Below are 20,368 nucleotides of genomic sequence, written 5' to 3' on the forward strand. Positions count from 1 at the left end.
GAGGGAAGCAGAGCGCAGGCGCCGCCCGCGCCCCCTCCCCCCCCGCCCCCCCCCCCCCCCCCGCCGGGTTAACCCCTTCGCAGCCCCTGCAGCGCCGGGCTGCTGACGCCCGAGAGGTCCCACCCACCCACCCAGCCCGCCCCGACCCGCCTGGAAACTGAGTGGCCTGAGCTATGGGGCGTCAGGAACAGAAGCAAGGCGTCTTTCCAAGCAAGCACTCTTTAAGCCCCTGAAAGTAGCTGATGATTCAGAGGGGGAACCACCTATGGGGGGAGGGGCTACCATGGTTCGAGGGGTGGGAAGGAAACGCAGGGAAGAATAAAAATTACTCTAGACGCCTACCTGGCTTTGAGGGTCACTGGTCAAGCTCCCCTCCCGGCACAAATTTGCCCCCACAGCGCCCTCTGGTGGACGTGTTGTCCGTTCTATCGGAGGTTCCCCATCCTAGAACCCCTAAAATCAGGAAGCTTAGCATTTGGGGGATTTTTAGTTTTTAGGGGGTACTTTTCACTGGGGCAGTTGTGACTCCAGATTTTGCTGACAGTAGATCAGAACTTCCTGTTTTGGGCTTAAGCAAATGGGTAGATTCCTTAGCTAAAATGTAATCCTGAAAATCATTACGTGTACGATAAAAAGTGAAAAGATGTAGACATGAAAATGCAATAATGCAGCTAGAACTAGTGATTTTAGAAACTCCCTAGTCCAAGGCGGGACCCCTGTTTTGTTTACCATTTATCCTGGCATGCACCACAGGGCCTGCGACACAGTAGGTACTCAATAAATATTTGCTGACCAAGTCTGCATTTTGCAATATGTCTCTCTCACATATTCACACTCACTGATTCATCGTTCGTTCGTCCATTCATTGGTTCAACAACTATTTTTCAAGTGCTGAGTGCTGGCTATGAGCATCACGCAGTCCCTGGCCTGACTTCCTTGCCCTAAATGTCCTCCAGATACTTCCAAATCAAGGAGCCAAAACAGGGTGTAAAGAAATATTAAAACCAAAAAAAGAAAGGTTGATCTGTCACAGGTATTGATTGTCCCAGTGTGACCAGCTTGGAAAGAAACAGGAGGAAGGCTATGTGCAAGCATGGAGTGCTTTTGAGGGCAGGGGAGGCAGTGAACAAAAAGCCCTGCCGAAAGAAGTTGAGATTTCTGTATGAGAAATGATGTAGCAAAAACAGAATGTTTTAATACCCAAGAAGTTATCTGTAAGTGCCTAAATGGGGAATTTGTATACACCTAAGATCCAAATATGTGATCTGAAGAAAAACAAGAAAGTTTAAATTTAACCCAATTTCCTCCCTGAAGAAAGAAGCGGGGTATTTCAGTACCATGCAGAAAAGAGGATACTAGATCCCTTGACAGATCTCTATTGGGGAGATAAATATATAATCAATAAGTATTGTAACCATCTAACTAGCTTTTGATTTACCTATTCATTCAACACTTTTTTTTTAATGTTGAACAAAATATGAATTTCTTTTTTTTTTTTTTGCTGCGTGGCACAGCTTGTGGGATCTTAGTTCCCCAACCAGGGATCAAACCTGGGCTCCAGCAGTGAAAGCGCAGTGTCCTAACCACTGGACCACCATGGAATTCCAAAAATATGAATTTCTAGTAAGTGCCAGGCACTGCACTAAGTTCTAGGATACGATGGTGAGAAAGACATATAGAGTCTTGTTCTCATAGGGCTTCAGAAGAAACACTAACCTAAATGTCCAACAACTGATGAATGGATAAACCAAATGCGGTATATCCATACGATGGACTGTTATTCAGCCATAAAAAGAATAAAGTGCTGATACATGCTACAACATGAATGAACCTTGAAAACACTAAGTAAAAGGAGCCAATCACAAAAGATCTTATATTGTCTGATTCCACTTATATGAAATGTCTAGAATAGGAAAATCTTATATTGTCTGATTCCACTGATATGAAATGTCTAGAATAGGCAAATCCATTGAGACAGAAAGAAAGCCTGGAGGGAGGCGAGAATGGAGAATGACTGCTACTGGGTTTCTTTTTGGAGTGATGAAAATGTTCTGGCATTAGATAATGGTGATGGTTGTACAACCTTGTAAATATACCAAAAAAAAAAAAAACCCACTGAATTATACACTTAAAAGGGTGAATTTGATGGTGTATGAATTACAGTGCAGTAACATATATATATATATATATATATATATATATATATATATATATATGAAGTATCAAAGCAGGCAGTGACAGTACAGTGTGGTAAATAAGCCTAGAACAGGGACTTCCCTGGTGGCACAGTGGTTAAGAATCTGCCTACCAATGCAGGGGACATGGGTTCAATCCCTAGTCCGGGAAAGATCCCACATGCCACTGAGCAACTAAGCCCGTGTGCCACAACTACTGAGCCTGCGCTCTAGAGCCCACAAGCCACAACTACTGAAGCCCCCGTGCCTAGAGCCTGTGCTTTGCAACAAGAGAAACCACTGCAATGAGAAGCCTGCGCACCGCAACGAAGAGTAGCCCCCACTTGCTGCAAATAGAGAAAGACTGCGTGCAGCAAAGAAGACCCAACGCAGCCAAAAATAAATAAATAAAATAAATTAATTTTTTAAAAAAAGCCTAGAACAGTGCCTGGCAAGTACGTGACACTCAATAAATGTTTATGAAATGAATGAATGAATGACTAAGTGCTATGAGAGTTCAAGACCATGGTTTTGATGGAAGGAGACAGGCACAGACACAGTGATTCTAAGCCAAGACCTAAAAGATGAGTTGGAGATTAGCCAGGGAAAGCAGGGTGGAGGTGGGGGATTAGCTGTATTTCAGGAAGAGAAGAATGTTCCAAGCAAAGGGAACAGCATGTTCAAAGGAACTGAAAGATGCAGTAGAGCTGCAAAGAGAGGAAGTGGTCCTCAGAAGCTAACAAGAGGGTCCAGGGAGCCATGGGAAGGAGCATGGACCGTATCCTGAGGGGATGGGGAGCTGTGGAAAGATTTATCAACATCATTATCATTAAAAATAATGATTAATAAGGCCAATGATTAATGAAGATTCCAACTTGGAAAATTAAGAAACTTATCCTCTCCCCAAATAAAGATCTATATTTTTCTTTGCTTACATATTCATAAAGATACTGGATGGAAACATGAAACAACATAGTGTAGTCCCTTGGGGGGGTGGGCAGTAGGAACTGGAGAGCTGGGTGAGAGGATAGATGGGAAGTGTCTCGTTTCATTATATACCTTTTTGTATTTTAGTGTTTCAGCCATGTAAATTTAAATAGAGAGAGAGAGAGAGAGAGAGAAAGAGATAGAGGTATATAGAAAGTGCATACCACATGCATTAAGACTTCGCCTTCCAATGCAGGGGGTGCGGGTTCGATCCCTGGTCAGGGAGCTAAGATCCCACATGCCTTGTGGCCAAAAAACCAAAACATAAAACAGAAGCAATATTGTAACAAATTCAATAAAGACTTTAAAAATGGTCCACATCAAAAAAAAAATCTTAAAAAAAAAAGGATATACCACATGCACACTGAAAAGTCATACAGCTGGAAGGAGCAAAGCTGGACTTCTAAGCTTTACAGTGAACATGTTCATCAAGGAATCTTTGCATGACAATTTCATTTTCTCTCTATGCTTTCCAACGGGGTGAAAAGGATTAGATCTGCTTAACAGCTCTATTTCTTTTTGTATATTAATAATTTGCCCTTAAGGTGTATATTCCAGTCTACTATCATAAGCTAGTCTCTCTCACATCTGGCACCACTGAACAGCTGAGAGCCTGATCTGCAAAGGTGAAGCCCCTGCTTTCTGCAATGTGATGACACTAAATTTAGGTGGCCTGTGGGACCTCGAGTGGCAGCCTTTCTCAGGCAATGCCCTTGTTATCTCCTTGTGCAGTTATTTGTATGACAAATTTCCCCCTGAAATGAAAATATTAAGATACAGAGCAGGGAAAGTTCAGTCATTCAGTAGCTTGATTCTGTCCTTTACATCTTAGAAAGAGGGACTCATGGCATTAACAACAGGCATCCACTGAGACCTGAAGCCTCAGATTTGTTTCATTTCATCGTTTGTTGCATCAAGAGTCCTGTACGTATTTTGTTCCAAGTTTCTCCTGTGGGTTCTTGGTTTAAAGTTAACAGGTCTGGAGACAGAGGCAAGTCATTCTGGATACTCTTTTTTTTTTTAATGTATTTATTTTTTTTTACTTTTTGGCCACACCACGCAGCATGTGGAATCATGGTTCCCCAGCCAGGGGTCGAACCCGTGCCCCCTGCAGTGGAAGTCAGAGTTTTAACTGCTGGACCACCAGGGAAGTCCCCATTCTGGACACTCTTGATGCAAGGATATCAGATGCAAGAACGGCCCCAGCTAGACTTGGGACCTCTGTTTTATTTTTTTATCTTCATGCTCTCACTTACCCTGGGCGAACTGCTTCGTGGCTCTCCTTCAGCTGTGAAACAGGGTTAATAAATCGCTAACCCACCTACCAGAATAGTCAGGAGAAAGAGCTGATAAAATCAGCATTGACTGTAGCCAATATTTTATAATAACTATAAATGGAGTATAACATTTAAAAATTGCGAATTACTATGGTATACACCTAAGACATATAATATTGTAAATCAACTATACCTCAATTTTTAAATATTTTTATTTATTTATTTTGGCCATGCTGCGAGGCATGCGGGATCCTAGTTTCCTGACCAGGGATAGAACACCGGGCCCCCTGCGGTGGCAGCACAGAGTCCTAACCACTGGACCACCAGGGAAGTCCCTATACCTCAATTTTTAAAAAAAAATCAGCATTGCCAAAGCCATTTGCCTTTGCAATGTCAGTGCATAACGATGGTGCAAAACCCCAGTTTCGAACATCACCTTGAAGAATGTAAGTCTGGGGGACTTCCCTGGTGGCGCAGTAGTTAAGAATCCGCCTGCCAATGCAGGGGACACGGGTTCGAGCCCTGGTCCAGGAAGATCCCACATGCCGCGGAGCAACAAAGCCCGTGCGCCACAACTATGGAGCCTGCACTCTAGAGGCCCGTGCTCCGCAACAGGAGAAGCCACCGCGATGAGAAGCCCGCGCACCGCAACGAAGAGTCGCCCCCGCTCGCCGCAACTAGAGAGAGCCTGCATGCAGCAGCAAAGACCCAACACAGCCAAAAATAAATAAATTTTAAAAAAAAAGAATGTAAGTCTGGGACTTGAAGGGTTCAGAAAATGGGGGCAATGGCTTGTTAGGGCCTACTCCTGGGAAATAGCCAGGGTGGGGATGGCATGGACAAATATCTCCAAGTAAGAAACTTTCTCCCAGGCCTCTCATAGCTCTTTAGGTTTTTAATCATTTTGCTTGAAAAGAGAAAACATAAATAGAGAAAATCAGGGTAATGATCAACCAAATGCATATAGCAAGGAGCCGGAGCATGTGGGAACATCCACAAATATTTGTTGATTGATGAAGAGAGGGAAATTACTGGTAGAGCTCAGGGCAGGGTTCCAAGATTCCCAGATGTAGAGAGACTGAGGGGTCAGCTAACTCCACATTCTACAGAAGAGGAAACAGGGGACCAGAAAGATAAAGGATTGTGCTCAAACTTGCAAGGCTAGTTGCTGATAAGAGCCAGCCAGAGCCCTGGATTTCTGGGTTGGCCACATACCCTTCCTTCCTGTGGCGTGGCTAGCAAGTGACCTTCTGAAAAGACATTGTTTGGTGATAAGGGCCCTGTGGCCTGGTCAGCAAGTTGAGGTCTGCTTGACAAGGGACACCTCAATGGTCTCCAGTCTCTGACTCAGGACATTCATATGCAGATCTCAGGGGAGCACAGTAGTGAAGAAGCAAGCAGAGAGCTCTAGACTTGTCTCCGGAGTCCTTACTCTTTCGTGGTGACAGCGTGGGTGGGAGATGGAAAGAAGGCCTGAGGAGGCAGTTAGAAAGGGGCTCATGGTCCCTCTCTCAAAAATTTTACCTTGCCTTTTTCACATTCAAGAAAGAAAACACTGGGAGAACAGAGAGAACCAAGGATTTGAAACCCAAAGTACTTTCTGTACTTAATAACCATGACAAGCAGATTTCGAGAACTAGGCAAAAATGAACTAAAGAGGTGGGAGTGGGGGAGGGTTGAAGAAATGCTTGGGCAGGGTCAGTCCTACTGGTTTTAGTGGGAAAGGAATTACCAAGCTATATATAGACAGACAGAGAGCTTTGAAATCTCTCTCTCTACCTCTATCTCTATCCAAAATAAAACGTCAAAGCCTAAGCAGGACCCTTCCTAAATAGCCCTTTTCAACTTTTCTAGCTGTACTTTTTGTTACATCCTGTCATCTACCCTAAGTTACAGTTGTACCTGACTATTTGCTAAACACTCATTCAGTGGATATTTATTGAGCACCTACTACCTCCTAAGCAACAGGCAAATAAATAAGAATATGATGTGTTAAATGAATTAATTCATTTATTCCTATGTGATGGCATAAGCATACCTAGAAACTATTCTTTATCTTTCCATCTCTGTGCCCTTCAACGTGGCTTGCAGTTTTTCCCCTTCCTGGCCCTCTGAGCTGAGGCCCTTCTCTCTAGAGCAGTCTTTGGCATTTTAGATGGAGAATTGGGAAGAAACTGGAAGGCAGGAAGAAAAGCCAGTGCAGGACTGTGGAGGCCAGGGCTGGAGGAAATTTTTAAGGGCTGTGTTGTGTGAGTATAATAACTGATAGATGAATGAGAAAGAAAGCAAGGGATTTTACGGAGAACTATTGGTGATTCTGTATTTCTTTCTGGGTGTAAAGAATTACAAGTAAAGACCATGAATAGTTTTAGAAATTGCTTTTGGTTTCACAGAAGGCATCCTTTGGCTTTAGACAGCACTGTGCGGGCATGACATATGCTTTTCGCATTTATTCATTGGACCAATATTCATGGAGTGTCATGTATGTGCGGTCGCCATGCAGGGCTGAACAAAACAGAGCTGGTCCCTCTCCTCCTAAAACTTGAAAATATTCAATAAACAAATATTGAGTTACATATTGTGGTGTGTATTTTGAAGGAAAGAAAGAAGCACAGTGTCGTGAGTGTTAATTGGGGAACTGCTTTATGTCTTTGGAACACATCCTGCCCTTCACACTTTTTGATGCTGAAGTACTTTTTCTGATAGTGGACTCTATCAAAAATCCTAATAATATACTGAAAAGCTCAAATGTCACGGTCTTCAGGATGCTATGTCATGGCTCCCATTTAAGCTGTTCTCTCCTGGCACATTGCTTTTATAAAACACAATTCTGCCAAGTGTATACCTGTTGTACAGTGACCAACTGTCTCTGTTTGCCCACATTGAGTAGCTTCCTGGTGTGAGTTGGTCACCCTAACCTGTTGACAAGTCTGTCTTCCCCATTATATCCAACACTCCCGGAGGGAAAGGAAGCCTTCTTATCTCTATTCATGCAACAACTTGCATGTAGAAATAGAGTTAATATTAACAACAATAATAATAGCTTACACTTGAGTGTTGACTATATTCCAGGCCCTATGCTTGCTTAACTCCTTACAACAAGCAAACAAACTTCTTCCTTCCATAGAGAAACTGAGGCTAAGCCAGTTAAGCCCAGGATTTGAGAGGCTGGGGCTGAAAAAGAGAACCTCTTAATCACCACTCCCCATACTAGCACAGCAGTCCTCCAACTTTTTGATCTCAGGTTCTCTTTACACTCCTAAAAAGCATTAATGACCCCCCAAAACTTTTGTGTGGGAGACGTCTAGTACATCAGAAATTAAAACTGAGAACTTAAAAAATACATATTTCATTTAAACATCAATGCACATTCACATTAATAACACATTTTGTAAGTAAAAAATAACTATTTTCCAAAAAAATCGTTTTGTGAGAAGAGTGGCAAATCTCTTTAATGTCTGGCTTAACAGAAAACCCCTGGATTTTCACATCTGCTTCTACGTTCAATCTGTTACAAATATGTATCATGTAGCCTCTGGAAAACTCCACTGTACACTGGTGAAAGAAAATGAAAAAGGCAAATAACTTCTTTGTATGACTATGAAAATTGTTTTGCCTTCGGAGACCCCCTGGGCCCTTGGATACTTTGGCAGGCGCCGCTGTACTGTATAAAACAATGAATCGCACGTTCACTCTTTTCAATGCCTTTGTGGCAGGCCTCAGGGGAAGAGGTAACCATTGGTTTGCACTAATGTCGGGCTTTGGTTATATACGGCCTGGGCCTTGCGAAGGACACCAGCGAGGAGACAGAGAGGTGCCTCCCCTCGTCCAAACCTTAACCTGCAAGCTCTTCGCGGATTGCCCACAAGTGGCTAGACCTTGGCCTACAACTCCCGGCAGAGCTCGCGGCAGGGGGCGTGTATTCACAAGCGCGAGGAGCGTGGGTGACTCAAGCCGAGTGACGGAGTGAAGGGGGCGTGTCTGTTTGGGGCAGGGTCGGTGCCGCAATTGGATGATCCGGGAAGAGGGGGCGGAGCCAGTGTTTGGGTCAGCCAATGGTTTGCGGTCAGACGGAAGGGGGGACGGGGCGTGGCTGGACTGACTCCGGGCTGCGTGGGGCTCACCGAACGCGGGTGTCGTGGGTGGGAACGCATAGTCCTGGGACCGCCGAGTCTGGGCGCGGGAGATGGCGGCGCGATGGAGCAGCGAGAACGTGGTGGTGGAGTTCCGCGACTCCCAGGTGAGCGCGGGGCCTAATGGAGCCTTTTAAGCATGCGCCATTCCTGGTTCCCCTCCCCCACGCTGCCGGGTCATTCTGGGGGTGGCGGGGCGACCCCCAGTCCGGGCTGGAGAGATGGGCAAGGGAGTGACCCGGACCTGTCAGACCCGAGCGGGTGAGGGGGTCCTTGATGACTGTTGCGGGTGTTTGGGGCTGGCATGGGCGGGGTTTCGGGGTTCCCCTCGTGGATACCGGGAGTGGGGTCTGCCTGGGGACATCGAATTGCAGAGATTGCGCGCTAGTGAGCGCTGAGGGGAAGCTTCCCATGACCAGGGTGGTGAGCGAGGGGGGTTTAGGTACCCCCGCGCCTGGTGACTTTGGGCAAGTCGCAGAACTTATTTGAGCCTCAGATGCATGGACTTAACCCTGCCTCACAAATCTTTGGAGTGGATTCGATTTAAAAAAAAATGCATGCAAAGTGCCTGTTTCGCGCCTAAGTTTTTAAGTGGTTACTGACGCTAGGATAGTGGAAAACACCGTAGGTGAATAGGAGTATGCACTGCATGTATTGCCCGGGTTCGAATCCCGCCTCAGCTCTTAGCCTGTCATCACCCTCTGCGCATGTTTTCTCACCTGTAAGAGGTGCGAATCGTACCTACCTCATAGGGTTGGTGTGAGAATTTTATGAAGTCATACATTTAGAATGTGTGGCACAGTGCTGGACACATGGTAAGCCCAAAGGAACGCTAGTATTTACTAGGAATTTTTACCATTTTTCTATTTCATTCCTTCCATATGCTGGGCCTTGTGCTAAGTGGTCTACATTTCCTTTTTCTTTTCTTTTTTTTTTTTTTTCTGCCTTTTTTTTTTTAATTTATTTTTTTCACACACACACACACTGTATTTTATTTTTACAAGAGATAAATAGACTGACACCAAGCATTGTAAATGGATGACCACAACAAAAGCAACAATGATTGCAATTACCAAACACGAAACACACTCATACTATGTCATAATATTGACATTCAGTCCAGTAATTCAGTCCTGTTACAGTGGAAGATTACATTTCCTTTTTCTAATTCATGAAAGAACCATGCAAGATAAGTAGATTTTTTTTTTTGTTTCCCCCAACGGAGAAGCTGATCCGCATTTGGCTGATCCCAAGTGACTTGGCCAAGGCCTCCCATTATGTTGTCGCATTGGGATTTGAACGCAGGCATCTGGCCCCAGGGCCTTGTTGGGCTCATTACACTGCTCTGCTTCATACTGTATGAGCCTGTCATACAGTCGTTTTACAATAAATATCATGCCCCCTTCCCCCCAGCACCTAGGACAGTGTGTTGGTGATTCTCTTCATGTATCGAACACATAATTTATTGAATACCTTCAGTGTGCCAGACTTTCATTCATTTTTTCAATAAGAGTTTATTGAGCTTTTGACAGGTGCACACTGTACCAGGCACTGTGTTGGTGCTCAGGTGATTTATACTGAAGGGGAAGCTGGATTTACGATAAGGGGGTGATGTGGTTCCTTCTTTTGCCGTAAAGATGCATGAGGGGAGAACCTTCCACCAATTTGCTCTATGGGTGCCCTTGATACATAGTGCCCATGGAGAATTTGAGCAACCGCCTTTGGGTGAAAGGATCCTAAAGCACTTTGCACTGTCAGCATGTTGTCTCTGGGAGGAAGAAAGATGCCAGACTCCCAGGGAAAAAGAACCATATTCCTGTTACCCTTTTTGTTAATTGCTTTCACTGGGGACTAAGAACAGAATCATGTGTCCTACCTCTGAGCTTGCTAATTTGGAAGCTACTAATCTGCAAACCCTTTAATTTTCACAGAAACCCAGGTAGTCTCACCCCTACTTCTCTACACAGATGTAATTGAAAAGACCTGCAGAGAGGGTGTGGACACATATATTAGGATGCTATGAAGTCGTATCAAATAATTAAACCTAAACAGCAGTTGTCATAGTAAGAGAACAAACTAAATTGGGTAATTAAACTGCCTTGCGGGAGTTTCTGTCTTTCTTTCTGGTTTTTCTATTCATTTGGAAGGGTGAGTCTTAGTGTGAATTAGTATGGTTTTGTGATTGATTTTGGTGATCACTGGGAGGGGTAGGGACTCATTTTATTAACTATTTCATTAATGTAGAAAGAAAAAGTTAAAACTCTTCACACCGCCTTTCTGAAAAGGCAGAACAATAAACTTTTCCAAACACCCCACCACCTTTTTTTTTTTTAATTTTTATTTATTTTTGGCTGCATTGGGTCTTCGTTGGTGTGTCCCCACCACTTTTAAAAATCATTTAAAAAATTTAAAGCTTTTAGGTTTTTCAGAGGAAAACCCCAGTCTGAAAGGTGAAACTTTTTTACATTTTATATGTGTCATTTACTTTATAAAACAGATGTTACTTTCACCGATTAATAGTGAGGAAGCTGTGCTGCTTGGCATCTACTCTGAAGTGGTCCCTGGAATCGATGAGTGTGAACGCTAAGAAAGCTTAGCGATAGTTTTCTAGAGCAACACCATCCACTAGAACTTTCTGAGACGATGGAAATGTGGCTCTTCAACACTTGAAATGGGGCTAGTGTGACTGAGATAGTGTATTTTAATTAATTAATTTATTTATTTTAAAATAAATTTATTTTATTTATTTATTTTTGGCTGCGTTGGGTCTTCGTTGCTGCATGCGGGCTTTCTCTAGTGGCGAGCAGGGGCTACTCTTCGTTGCGGTACACGGGCTTCTCATTGTGGTGGCTTCTCTTTGTTGCGGAGCACGGGCTCTAGGTGTGCAGGCTTCAGTAGTTGTGGCATGCGGGCTCAGTAGTTGTGGCTTGCTGGCTCTAGAGCGCAGGCTCAGTAGTTGTGGCGCACGGGCTTAGTTGCTGCGTGGCATGTGGGATCTTCCCGGACCAGGGCTGGAACCCGTGTCCCCTGCATTGGCAGGCGGATTCTTAACCACTGTGCCACCAGGGAAGTCCTTTTTTTTTTTTTTTTAAATTTTTATTTGTTTTGGCTGTGTTGGGTCTTAGTTGCAGCACGTGGGATCTTCGTTGAGGCAGGCGGGCTCTTTTGTTGCCTTGGGCGGGCTCCTCTCTAGTTGTGGCGTGTGTGTTTTCTCTTTAGTTGTGGTGCGCGGGCTCCAGAGCGCATGGGCTCTGTAGTTTGCAGCACTTGGGCTCTCTAGTTGAGGCTCCCAGGCTCAGTAGTTGTGGCACGCTGGCTTAGTTGCCCCACGGCATGTGGGATCTTCGCTCCCTGACCAGGGATCGAATGCGTGTCCCCTGCGTTGGAGGGCGGATTCTTTACCAGTGGACCACCAGGGAAGTCCCAGCACAAGGTATCTTAACATTTGTATGTGTCCTTTTCAATTTCTTTCATTAATGTTTTATAGTTTTCAGTATACAGGTCTTTCACCTCCTTGGTTAAATTTATTTCTAGGTTGTAAATGGGATTGTTTGATACAATTGTAAATGGGATTGTTTTCTTTATTTCTGGTTCTGATGATGTATTAGTGTATATTAGCGTATAGAAATGCTACAGATTTTTGTGTATTAATTCTGTATCCCACAACTTTATTTAATTAGTTTATTAGTTATAACAGGTTTTTGATGGAGTCTTTAGAGTTTTCTGTATTTAATATCATGTCTTCTGCAAATGGTGACAGTTTTACTTCTTCCATTCAAATTTTGATACCTTTTATTTCTTTTTCTTGCCTAATTTGCTCTGGCTAGGACTTCCAATACTGTGTTGAGTAGATGTGACAAGAGTGGGCATCCTTGTCTTGTTCCTGATCTTAGAAGAAAGGCTTTCAGCTTTTCACTGTTGAGTATGATGTTAGCTGTGGGCTTGTCATATATGGACTTTATTATGTTGAGGTACGTTCCCTCTATATTTACTTTGTTGAGAGTTTTTATCATAAATGGACGTTGAATTTTGTCAAATGCTTTTTCCGCATCTATTGAGATGTTCATATGATTTTTATTCTTCATTTTGTTAATGTGGTGTATCACATTGACTGATTTGTGGATATTGAATCATCCTTGCATCCAAGGAATAAGTCACACTTGATCATGGTGTATGATCCTTTTAATGTATTGTTGAATTCAGTTTGCTGATATTTTGTTGAGGATTTTTGCATCTGTGTTCATCAGGGATATTGGCCTGTAATTTTCTTTTCTTGTGATGTCCTTATCTGGTTTTGGTATCAGGGTAATGCTGGCTTCATAAAATGAGTTTGGAAGAGTTCCCTCCTCTTACAGTTTTTGGAAGAGTTTGAGAAGGTTTGGTATTAAATCTTCTTTGGATGTTTTGTAGAATTAACCAGTGAAGTTCTCTGGTCCTGGACTGTAGTTTGTTAGCAGGTTTTTGATTACTGATTCAGTCTTTTTAATAGTAATCAGTCTGTTCAGATTTTCTGTTTCATCATGATTCAATCTTAGTAGATTGTATGTTTCTAGGAACTTACCCATTGCTTTTAGGTTGTCCAATTTGTTGGTATATAATTGTTCATAGTAGTCTCTTATGATGCTTTGTATTTCTATGATATCAGTTGTAATATGTCCTCTTTCATTGCTGATTTTATTTCAGCCCTCTCCCATTTTTTCTTGGTGAGGCTAGCCATAAGCTTGTCAATTTTGTTTATCATTTCAAAGAACCAGCTCTTAGTTTCATTGATCTTCTCTATTGTCTTTTTTTTTTTTTTTTTTTTGGCTGCTCCACGTGGCATGTGGAACTTCCCCAACCAGAGATTGAACCTGTGCCCCCTGCATTGGGAGCGTGGAGTCTTAACCACTGGACCTCCAGGGAAGTCCCTGTTACTTTCTTTTATTCTACTAACTTTGGGCTTCTTTTGTTTTTCTAGTTCCTTGAGGTGTAAAGTTAGATTGTTTATTTGAGACTTCTCTTGTTTCTTGAGATAGACGTTTATTGCTATGAACTTCCCTCTTAGAACTGCTTTTGCCGCATCCCACAAATTTTTGTATGTTATATTTCCATGTTCCTTTGTCTCAAGGTATTTTTAAATTTTTTTTTTATTTCTTCTTTGACCCATTTGTTGTTCAGTAGCATGTTGTTTAATCTCTACATATCTGTAAATTTTCCGCCAGTTTTGTTTGAGTAATTAATTTTTCATTTTATACCATTGTGGTTAGAAAAGACGCTTGATATGATTTCAGTCCTCTTAAATTTATTAAGACTTGTTTTGTGGCCTAACATATGATCTATCCTGGAAAATTTTTCATGCACACTTCAGAAGAATGTGTATTCTGTTGCTTTTTTTTTTTTAATTTTATATTTGGCTGTGTCTGGTCTTAGTTGTGGCATGCAGGATCTTTTGTTGTGGTGCACGGGCATCTTCTCTAATTGCGGTGCATGGGCTTCTCTCTAGTTGTGGTGCACAGGCTTAGTTGCCCTGTGGCCTGTGGGATCTTAGTTCCCCGACTAGGGATCAAACCTGCGTCTCCTGCATTGGAAGGCGGATTCTTAACAACTGGACCACCAGGGAAGTCCCTGTTCTGTTGCTTTTGGATGGAATATTTTAGATATAACTGTTATGTCTATCTGACCTAATGTGTTGTTTAAGGCCGATGTTTCCTTATTGACTTTCTATCTGGATGATCCATCCATTGAGGCAAGTTGGGCATTAAAATCCTCTAATATTATTGTATTGTTGTCTTTTTCTTCCCTGAGGTCTGCTAATATGTGCTTTATATATTTAGGGGCTCCTATATTTTGTGCATAAATGTTTATAAATATTATATCCTCTTGTTGGATTGACCCCTTTTTCATTATGTAACACCTATCTTTTTTGTATTTATTTATTTATTTGTTTATTTATTTTAACATCTTTATTGGAGTTTAATTGCTTTACAATGTTGTGTTAGTTTCTGCTGTATAACCAAGTGAATCAGCTATATGTGTACATGTATCCGCATATCCCCTCCCTCTTGCATCTTCCTCCCACCCTCCCTAACCCACCCCTCTAGGTGGTCACAAAGCACCGAGCTGATCTCCCTGTGCCATGCAGCTGCTTCCCACTAGCCATCTATTTTACATTTGGTAGTGTAACACCTATCTTTGTCTCTGCTAACAGTCTTTGTTTTAAAGTCTATTTTGTCTGATAGAAGTATAGCTACTCCAGCTTTCTTCTGGTTTCCATTTGCATAGAATATCTTTTTCCTTCACTTTCAGTCTGTATGTCCTTCCATCTAAAGTGAGTATCCTGTAGGCAGCATATAGATGGGTCCTGTTTTTTTATCCATTCAGTCACTCTTTGTCTTTTGATTGGAGAATTTAGTCCTTTTACATTTGAAGTAATTATTGATAGGTTTCCCCTGTTAATAACATTTTACACTAGTATGGTACATTTTCCACAGTTAATGAATCAATATTGATATATTAACCAAAATGCATATTTAACTCAGATTTCCTTACTTTTTACCTAATGTCTTTTTCTGTTCTGGGATTCCATCCAGGATACCACATTATATTTAGTTGTCACGTCTCCTCAGACAGATGTCTCCTGTGCCTCTTGCATTGAGAGCATGGAGTCTAACCACTGGACCACCAGGGAAGTCCCAGATTTTTTTTTTTTTAAACCACTACACTTTCCTTCTTTTTTTTTTAAAAAAAAATTTATTTATTTATTTATTTATTTTTGGCTGCGTTGGGTCTTCATTGCTGCTCACAGGCTTTCTCTAGTTGCGTCAAGCGGGGGCTACTCTTCATTGCCGTGCGCGGGCTTCTCATTTCTGTGGCTTCTCTTGTTGTGGAGCACGGGCTCTAGGCACGCGGGTTTCAGTAGTTGTGGCACGTGGGCTTAGTAGTTGTGGCTTGCGGGCTCTAGAGCTCAGGCTCAGTGGTTGTGGTGCATGGGCTTAATTGCTCCGCGGCATGTGGGATCTTCTTGGACGAGGGCTCAAACCCATGTCCCCTGCACTGGCAGGCAGATTCTTAACCACTGCGCCACCAAGGAAGCCCAGGAAGAGAGGTCTGAAGTGATCTTTAATGTCATGCTCAGGCTATGGGGAACCACTAAGGGAGTGTGAGCAAGCAAACAGCGTAGCCAGAGGTAGGTCCTGCAACAGCCCTGAGGGTGGAGGGAACAAGGCTGGTGACAGGCGGGTGTCCCTGTCCAGGGGAGGACCGACAAAGGCCTGAGCTGAGGCAGAGACAGGAAGAAATGGATGGATTAGGAACAGACCTTCCTAGCTGTTCCTTCAAGTGTCCAAAGCTAGGAAGAGTCCAGGAGGCAGTCATGTCACGAAGCCAGTGGTTTTAAGGAGGGAGTGATCATGAGTTCTGATGCTGCCACAGGATCAAGTAAAACAGCCAATAAACAGCCAACAGTGCAGGAGGCCAGTGACAACCTGTGCTGGACCATTTTTTATTGTTGTCCACCAGAGAGGTGGTAGAAGAGGGCTCTGAATCCAGTCTGACACAAAGCCCATGCACATCCTTTCTGCTGCACCAGATGAACTGTGTTTTATGTCTGCAGAAATGCCATGTAGAAACTTTCTTCCTTTTGATGCAGAGCAGTCAGTTTCTTTGGATTGGTGAAACCAAATGCTTAAGAACACAGCTGCCTTCATGAAAAAATGATTTTTTTGAACAAGGGCAGCAGCAATTTGTGTACAGAGGCTCGCAGAGTCTCATGAAATGGTATCTTTTATCAGCCATCAGTTAGCTTGTCTTTTCCACATTATGAATTACATTTTCTCTAGGCCAGTAAGAATCAACCATCACTGTCAGTGCTATGGCAGTCTTATTTCGTAGAGGTCATATGACTCCTAAAGTGTGCCGCAAAGGCCACCATCCTGCAGAAAGGACAGGGCTGTTAAGAACTTTATTCTCTTTTGTCTAAAGATGTCACCTTGACAGGGCGAATTTCTGAACATAAGTTTGTTTCCTGCAGGCGGGAGAGGAATTTTCAATTTCTAAAAACAAAGGTTCAGAAAAGGTATGATTGGAATTTTACATCATAAAATGTGGGGATAAGGTACACAAACTGTGCTCGTCAGTTCTCTCTATTCCAATAGAAGGTTTCCCACAGCAGGCAATGAACTATCAAAGTTCATTATCCTAGGAGGTATTAAAAAAGTGAGGGAACTGGAGAAGTATAGATAAATTCATGGGTGATAAATTAACAAGGGAAACTACTGAAAAAAATTCTTTGAGATGTCTCGGCACATTCCGAGCTGGGAGGACCCTGATTTTCACCTGGTTCTGACCCATCTTCAAAACTATCAGATGTGTGCAGTGACTGCATGCACAAAGCACCTCATTGGGAGCTCTTGGAGAAATGAAATAGACCCTTCCCTGCAGGGGCTCACAGCTCTTGGGAGAGGATCAATGCGCACAGCAGTAACTACAGTAAGTCCCCTACAAACGAACCTTCAAGTTGCGAACTTTCAAAGATGTGAACGTGCGTTCCATCAACATCAGGCGTGAATGAAATTGCAGCTTACCCTCCGTCTCCTATTGCTGGCGATCCTTCAGCTAAACATCTCTCACCTCCTCTCCCTCCTCCAGTCAGTAACTCTTCTTGCCTGTTCCCTCGATGCCAGCCCCTGTATGCCAGCTATTGTACTATACTACTGTATTTTTCAAGGTACTGTACTGTAAGATTAAAAATGTTGTCTTTATTTTTTGTGTTTGTTTGTTTTTTATGTATTGTTTGTGTGAAAAGTATTATAAACCTTTTACAGTACAGTACTATATAGCCGATTGTGTTAGTTGGGTACCTAGGCTAACTTGGTTGGACTTATGAACAGATTGGACTTACAGACGTGCTCTCAGAATGGAACTCATTCATGTGTAGGGGACTCACTGTACCACAAAGCAAGTTAAGGCAAGTCCTGTGATGGAGGGGCAGGGAAGTTACTTTGGGAGAAGGTGGAGTCCCCTTGGTGGACGCTGGGTGAGCTTCTTAGAGGAAGTATGTCTTGAGCCTTTAAAAGTTGAGTAGAGTTTCAACAGCAGAGTAGGAGAGAAGGACTTTCTAGGCGGAAGGAAGAGCTTAAGCATCTCTTCAGAATTGGGAGAGTTGCAGAATCGGGTGAGTGCTGTGAGTGGGTGTGGCTTGAGCAGGTAGAGAGTGGGTCAGCCTGAGAAGTTCTGTAAGTGTCTGATTTGGAAGGATATGAAGGCTGAGGAGTCTATGCTTGATTTTATTCAGAGTGAGAAAAACCAACAAAGGTTTGAGAGCAGTGGATTGATGTAATTAGAACTCTGTCTTCAGAGGTTCAGTGTTAGGTTGAATGGAGACGGGAGAGAGGAAAGTAGACTGTTGGGAGGGTGTTGCTGTAGACCAAGTCTCAGGCCTAGATGAGAGGAGTGGAAAGAGAAGAGAGTTGGAAGGAGCCTTGGAAAGAAAGTGCTTTTTATTATAAAATAATGCAAATATAGAAATAATACAAAAATGTAGGCTCATTTAGAGGAATAAAATTAAAATCCCATAGGAACAACTACCATCTAAACATTTTGGGATACTTTTTTCAGGCTAAGTAGCCGATTTAAATTTTAGTTCATAGTAGGGAATGAAATACCACTTTGCTGTTCTCCTCTAAGTTGTCTTTAATCTGCAGCGGGGCTCTGCCTGCAGGCTGGTGGGAGGTTCTCTCTCAGTCACTATGGGGCTCCCTTCCTCTCTTTGCAGTGGGATCATACAAGAACCCTATGGTTCTTCACCCCTGATGCCCAGACTTAGCATCTCTCAGCCGTTCCCCATCGGGTGCACTGAGGGTGCTGAGGCCTTTCCAGGGGGATTCTTGTCCCTGACAAAGCACCACCTTTTACTCTGGTCAGTTTATTTTTACGTCCTTTGCTTAAAGCACTTCCCTCTCTCCATTTCCCACTTTGGGACAGCCTAGCAAACCCTCCTTCATGTGCTCCTGCAAACATAACCTCTTTCTTTCTGGGATAGGAGTACGGAAATGTCAGTTAGGTGTGGGTTTTTTTGTTTTACTTCTTAAAAAATAACCTGCTCTGATAAGGTGATATGGTGAGTTATGATACTCTAATTGCAGGCTCCTGCATTTTTCTATGTCATTCTTTAATGCTTCTAGAACATTTCATTGTATAGATATCTATAATTTACTTATAGATAACATGAATTCAACAACTCTGTGTATGAAAGTTTTGCTGTATTTTGGATAGATTCTGGAGGTGGAATTACTGAGTCAAAGGACATGACTTTAGGGGAGTTCCTAGTGGTCCAGTGGTTGGAACTTTACGCTTCCACTGCAGGGGACATGGGTCTGATCCCTGGTCAGGGAACTAAGATCCTGCATGCCGTGCAGCGTGGCCAAAAAAAAAAAAAAAAAGACAAAATGACAACGTGACTTTTTTTTTTGGGTATTATTACCAGATCATCCTTTATTGTCACTCACTGTACCACAAACTTAGCAGCTTGAAGCACCACCCACTTATTAGCTCACAGTACTGTAGGTCAGAAATCCAGTCTCTGCATGGCTGCTTTCTCTCTTCAGTCTCACAGGCTGAAATCCAGGCATCAGTTGGCTGTGTTCTCGTCCGGAGGCTCAGCTGACTAGGGAAGAATCTGCTAACAAACTCATTCAGGTTGTTGGAAGAATTCGGTTCCTGAGGGTTATAGGACAGAGGCCCCTGGTTTTTTGCTGATTGTTATTTAGAGGTCACTCTCAGCTTCTGCCATGTGGTCTGTCCATCTTCACAGCCGGCAGCAAAGAGTCTTCTCCATGTTAAATCAATCCCTCACCCTTCAAATCTCTGACTCCTCTGTCTCTGACCTCTAGACTTAGCTTTAAAGGGCTGATGTGATTAGGTCTCTCTATCTCCCCCTCCTCCCTCCCCCAAGAAATTTTTCATCATCTCAAATGGAAACTCCGTACTCATTAAACAATAACACACCACACCCCACACCCCCAGCCCCTGGCAACCTCTACTGTACTTGCTGTTTCTATGAATTTACCTAGTCTAGACACCTCATATAAGTGGAATCATGCAGTATTTATCCTTTTTTGTCTGACATTTCACTTAGCGTAATGTTTTCAAGGTTCATTCATGCTGTAGCATGTATGCCATTGTGTGTATATACCACGTTTTGTTTGTTCATTCATCAGCTGATGGGCATTTGGGTTGTTTCGGGTCTTTCTATCTTAGGGTTAACTGATTTGGGACTTTAATTACATCTCAAAATTCGTTTACAGCAGTACGTAGATTAGTGTTTAAATAATGGGGAGAATGTGTATGTACACCAAGGGCCAGAATCTTGGGAACACCTTAGGATTCTTGCTACCACACACCCTCTAGAAAGATGGTACCGCCCCTGGTTGGAGGTACCATCTTGCCCTCTTTCATACCCTTAATGTATACATTGCACAGAAGAGTTCTGGAAATGGCATCTCATTTCACTGCCTGCCTTTCCAGCTGGGCTATTCTCTGCTCACGACTCTAGTGGAATGAAGGATGCATAATAATCCTTTTCAGCCTCCAGTGAAAGCACTCTGGCTTCTTGTCCCTAATATTATCTGTGACATGTTTCTTGAGGGTGTACAAGTGAGAAACCTATTAATAAGACCAGCGAGAGTGAGGAAGGGAATTTCTGTTTACCATTTGTGATTTGTGAGTGTAGCAGAATGTACAAAATGCATTCTCTCTTGATAGACTCTTGGAAAGAACTTAGAGCATTTAATAACCAAACAACGGCACAAACCGTTTCAGA

At 43.0% G+C, this 20,368-nt stretch overlaps 1 protein-coding gene across 8 annotated transcripts in view; it reads left to right on the forward strand.

Annotated features, from left to right (window-relative positions):
• Nucleotides 1-8,539: 8,539 nt before the first annotated feature.
• The window catches only part of WDR59 (WD repeat domain 59), a 114,246-nt gene continuing 102,417 nt past the window's right edge, over nt 8,540-20,368 (forward strand). For 7 of the 8 annotated variants that reach the window (XM_061174570.1, XM_061174566.1, XM_061174565.1 and 4 more), the window contains exon 1: nt 8,540-8,678. In XM_061174570.1, coding sequence (XP_061030553.1) covers nt 8,625-8,678 — 54 coding nt within the window. In that variant the 5' untranslated portion in view covers nt 8,540-8,624. The remainder of the gene's footprint in view (nt 8,679-20,368) is intronic. The other variant, XM_061174572.1, reaches the window with a different exon arrangement.

This window comes from Eubalaena glacialis, chromosome 18, assembly GCF_028564815.1.
Source record: "Eubalaena glacialis isolate mEubGla1 chromosome 18, mEubGla1.1.hap2.+ XY, whole genome shotgun sequence".
NCBI lineage: Eukaryota > Metazoa > Chordata > Mammalia > Artiodactyla > Balaenidae > Eubalaena > Eubalaena glacialis.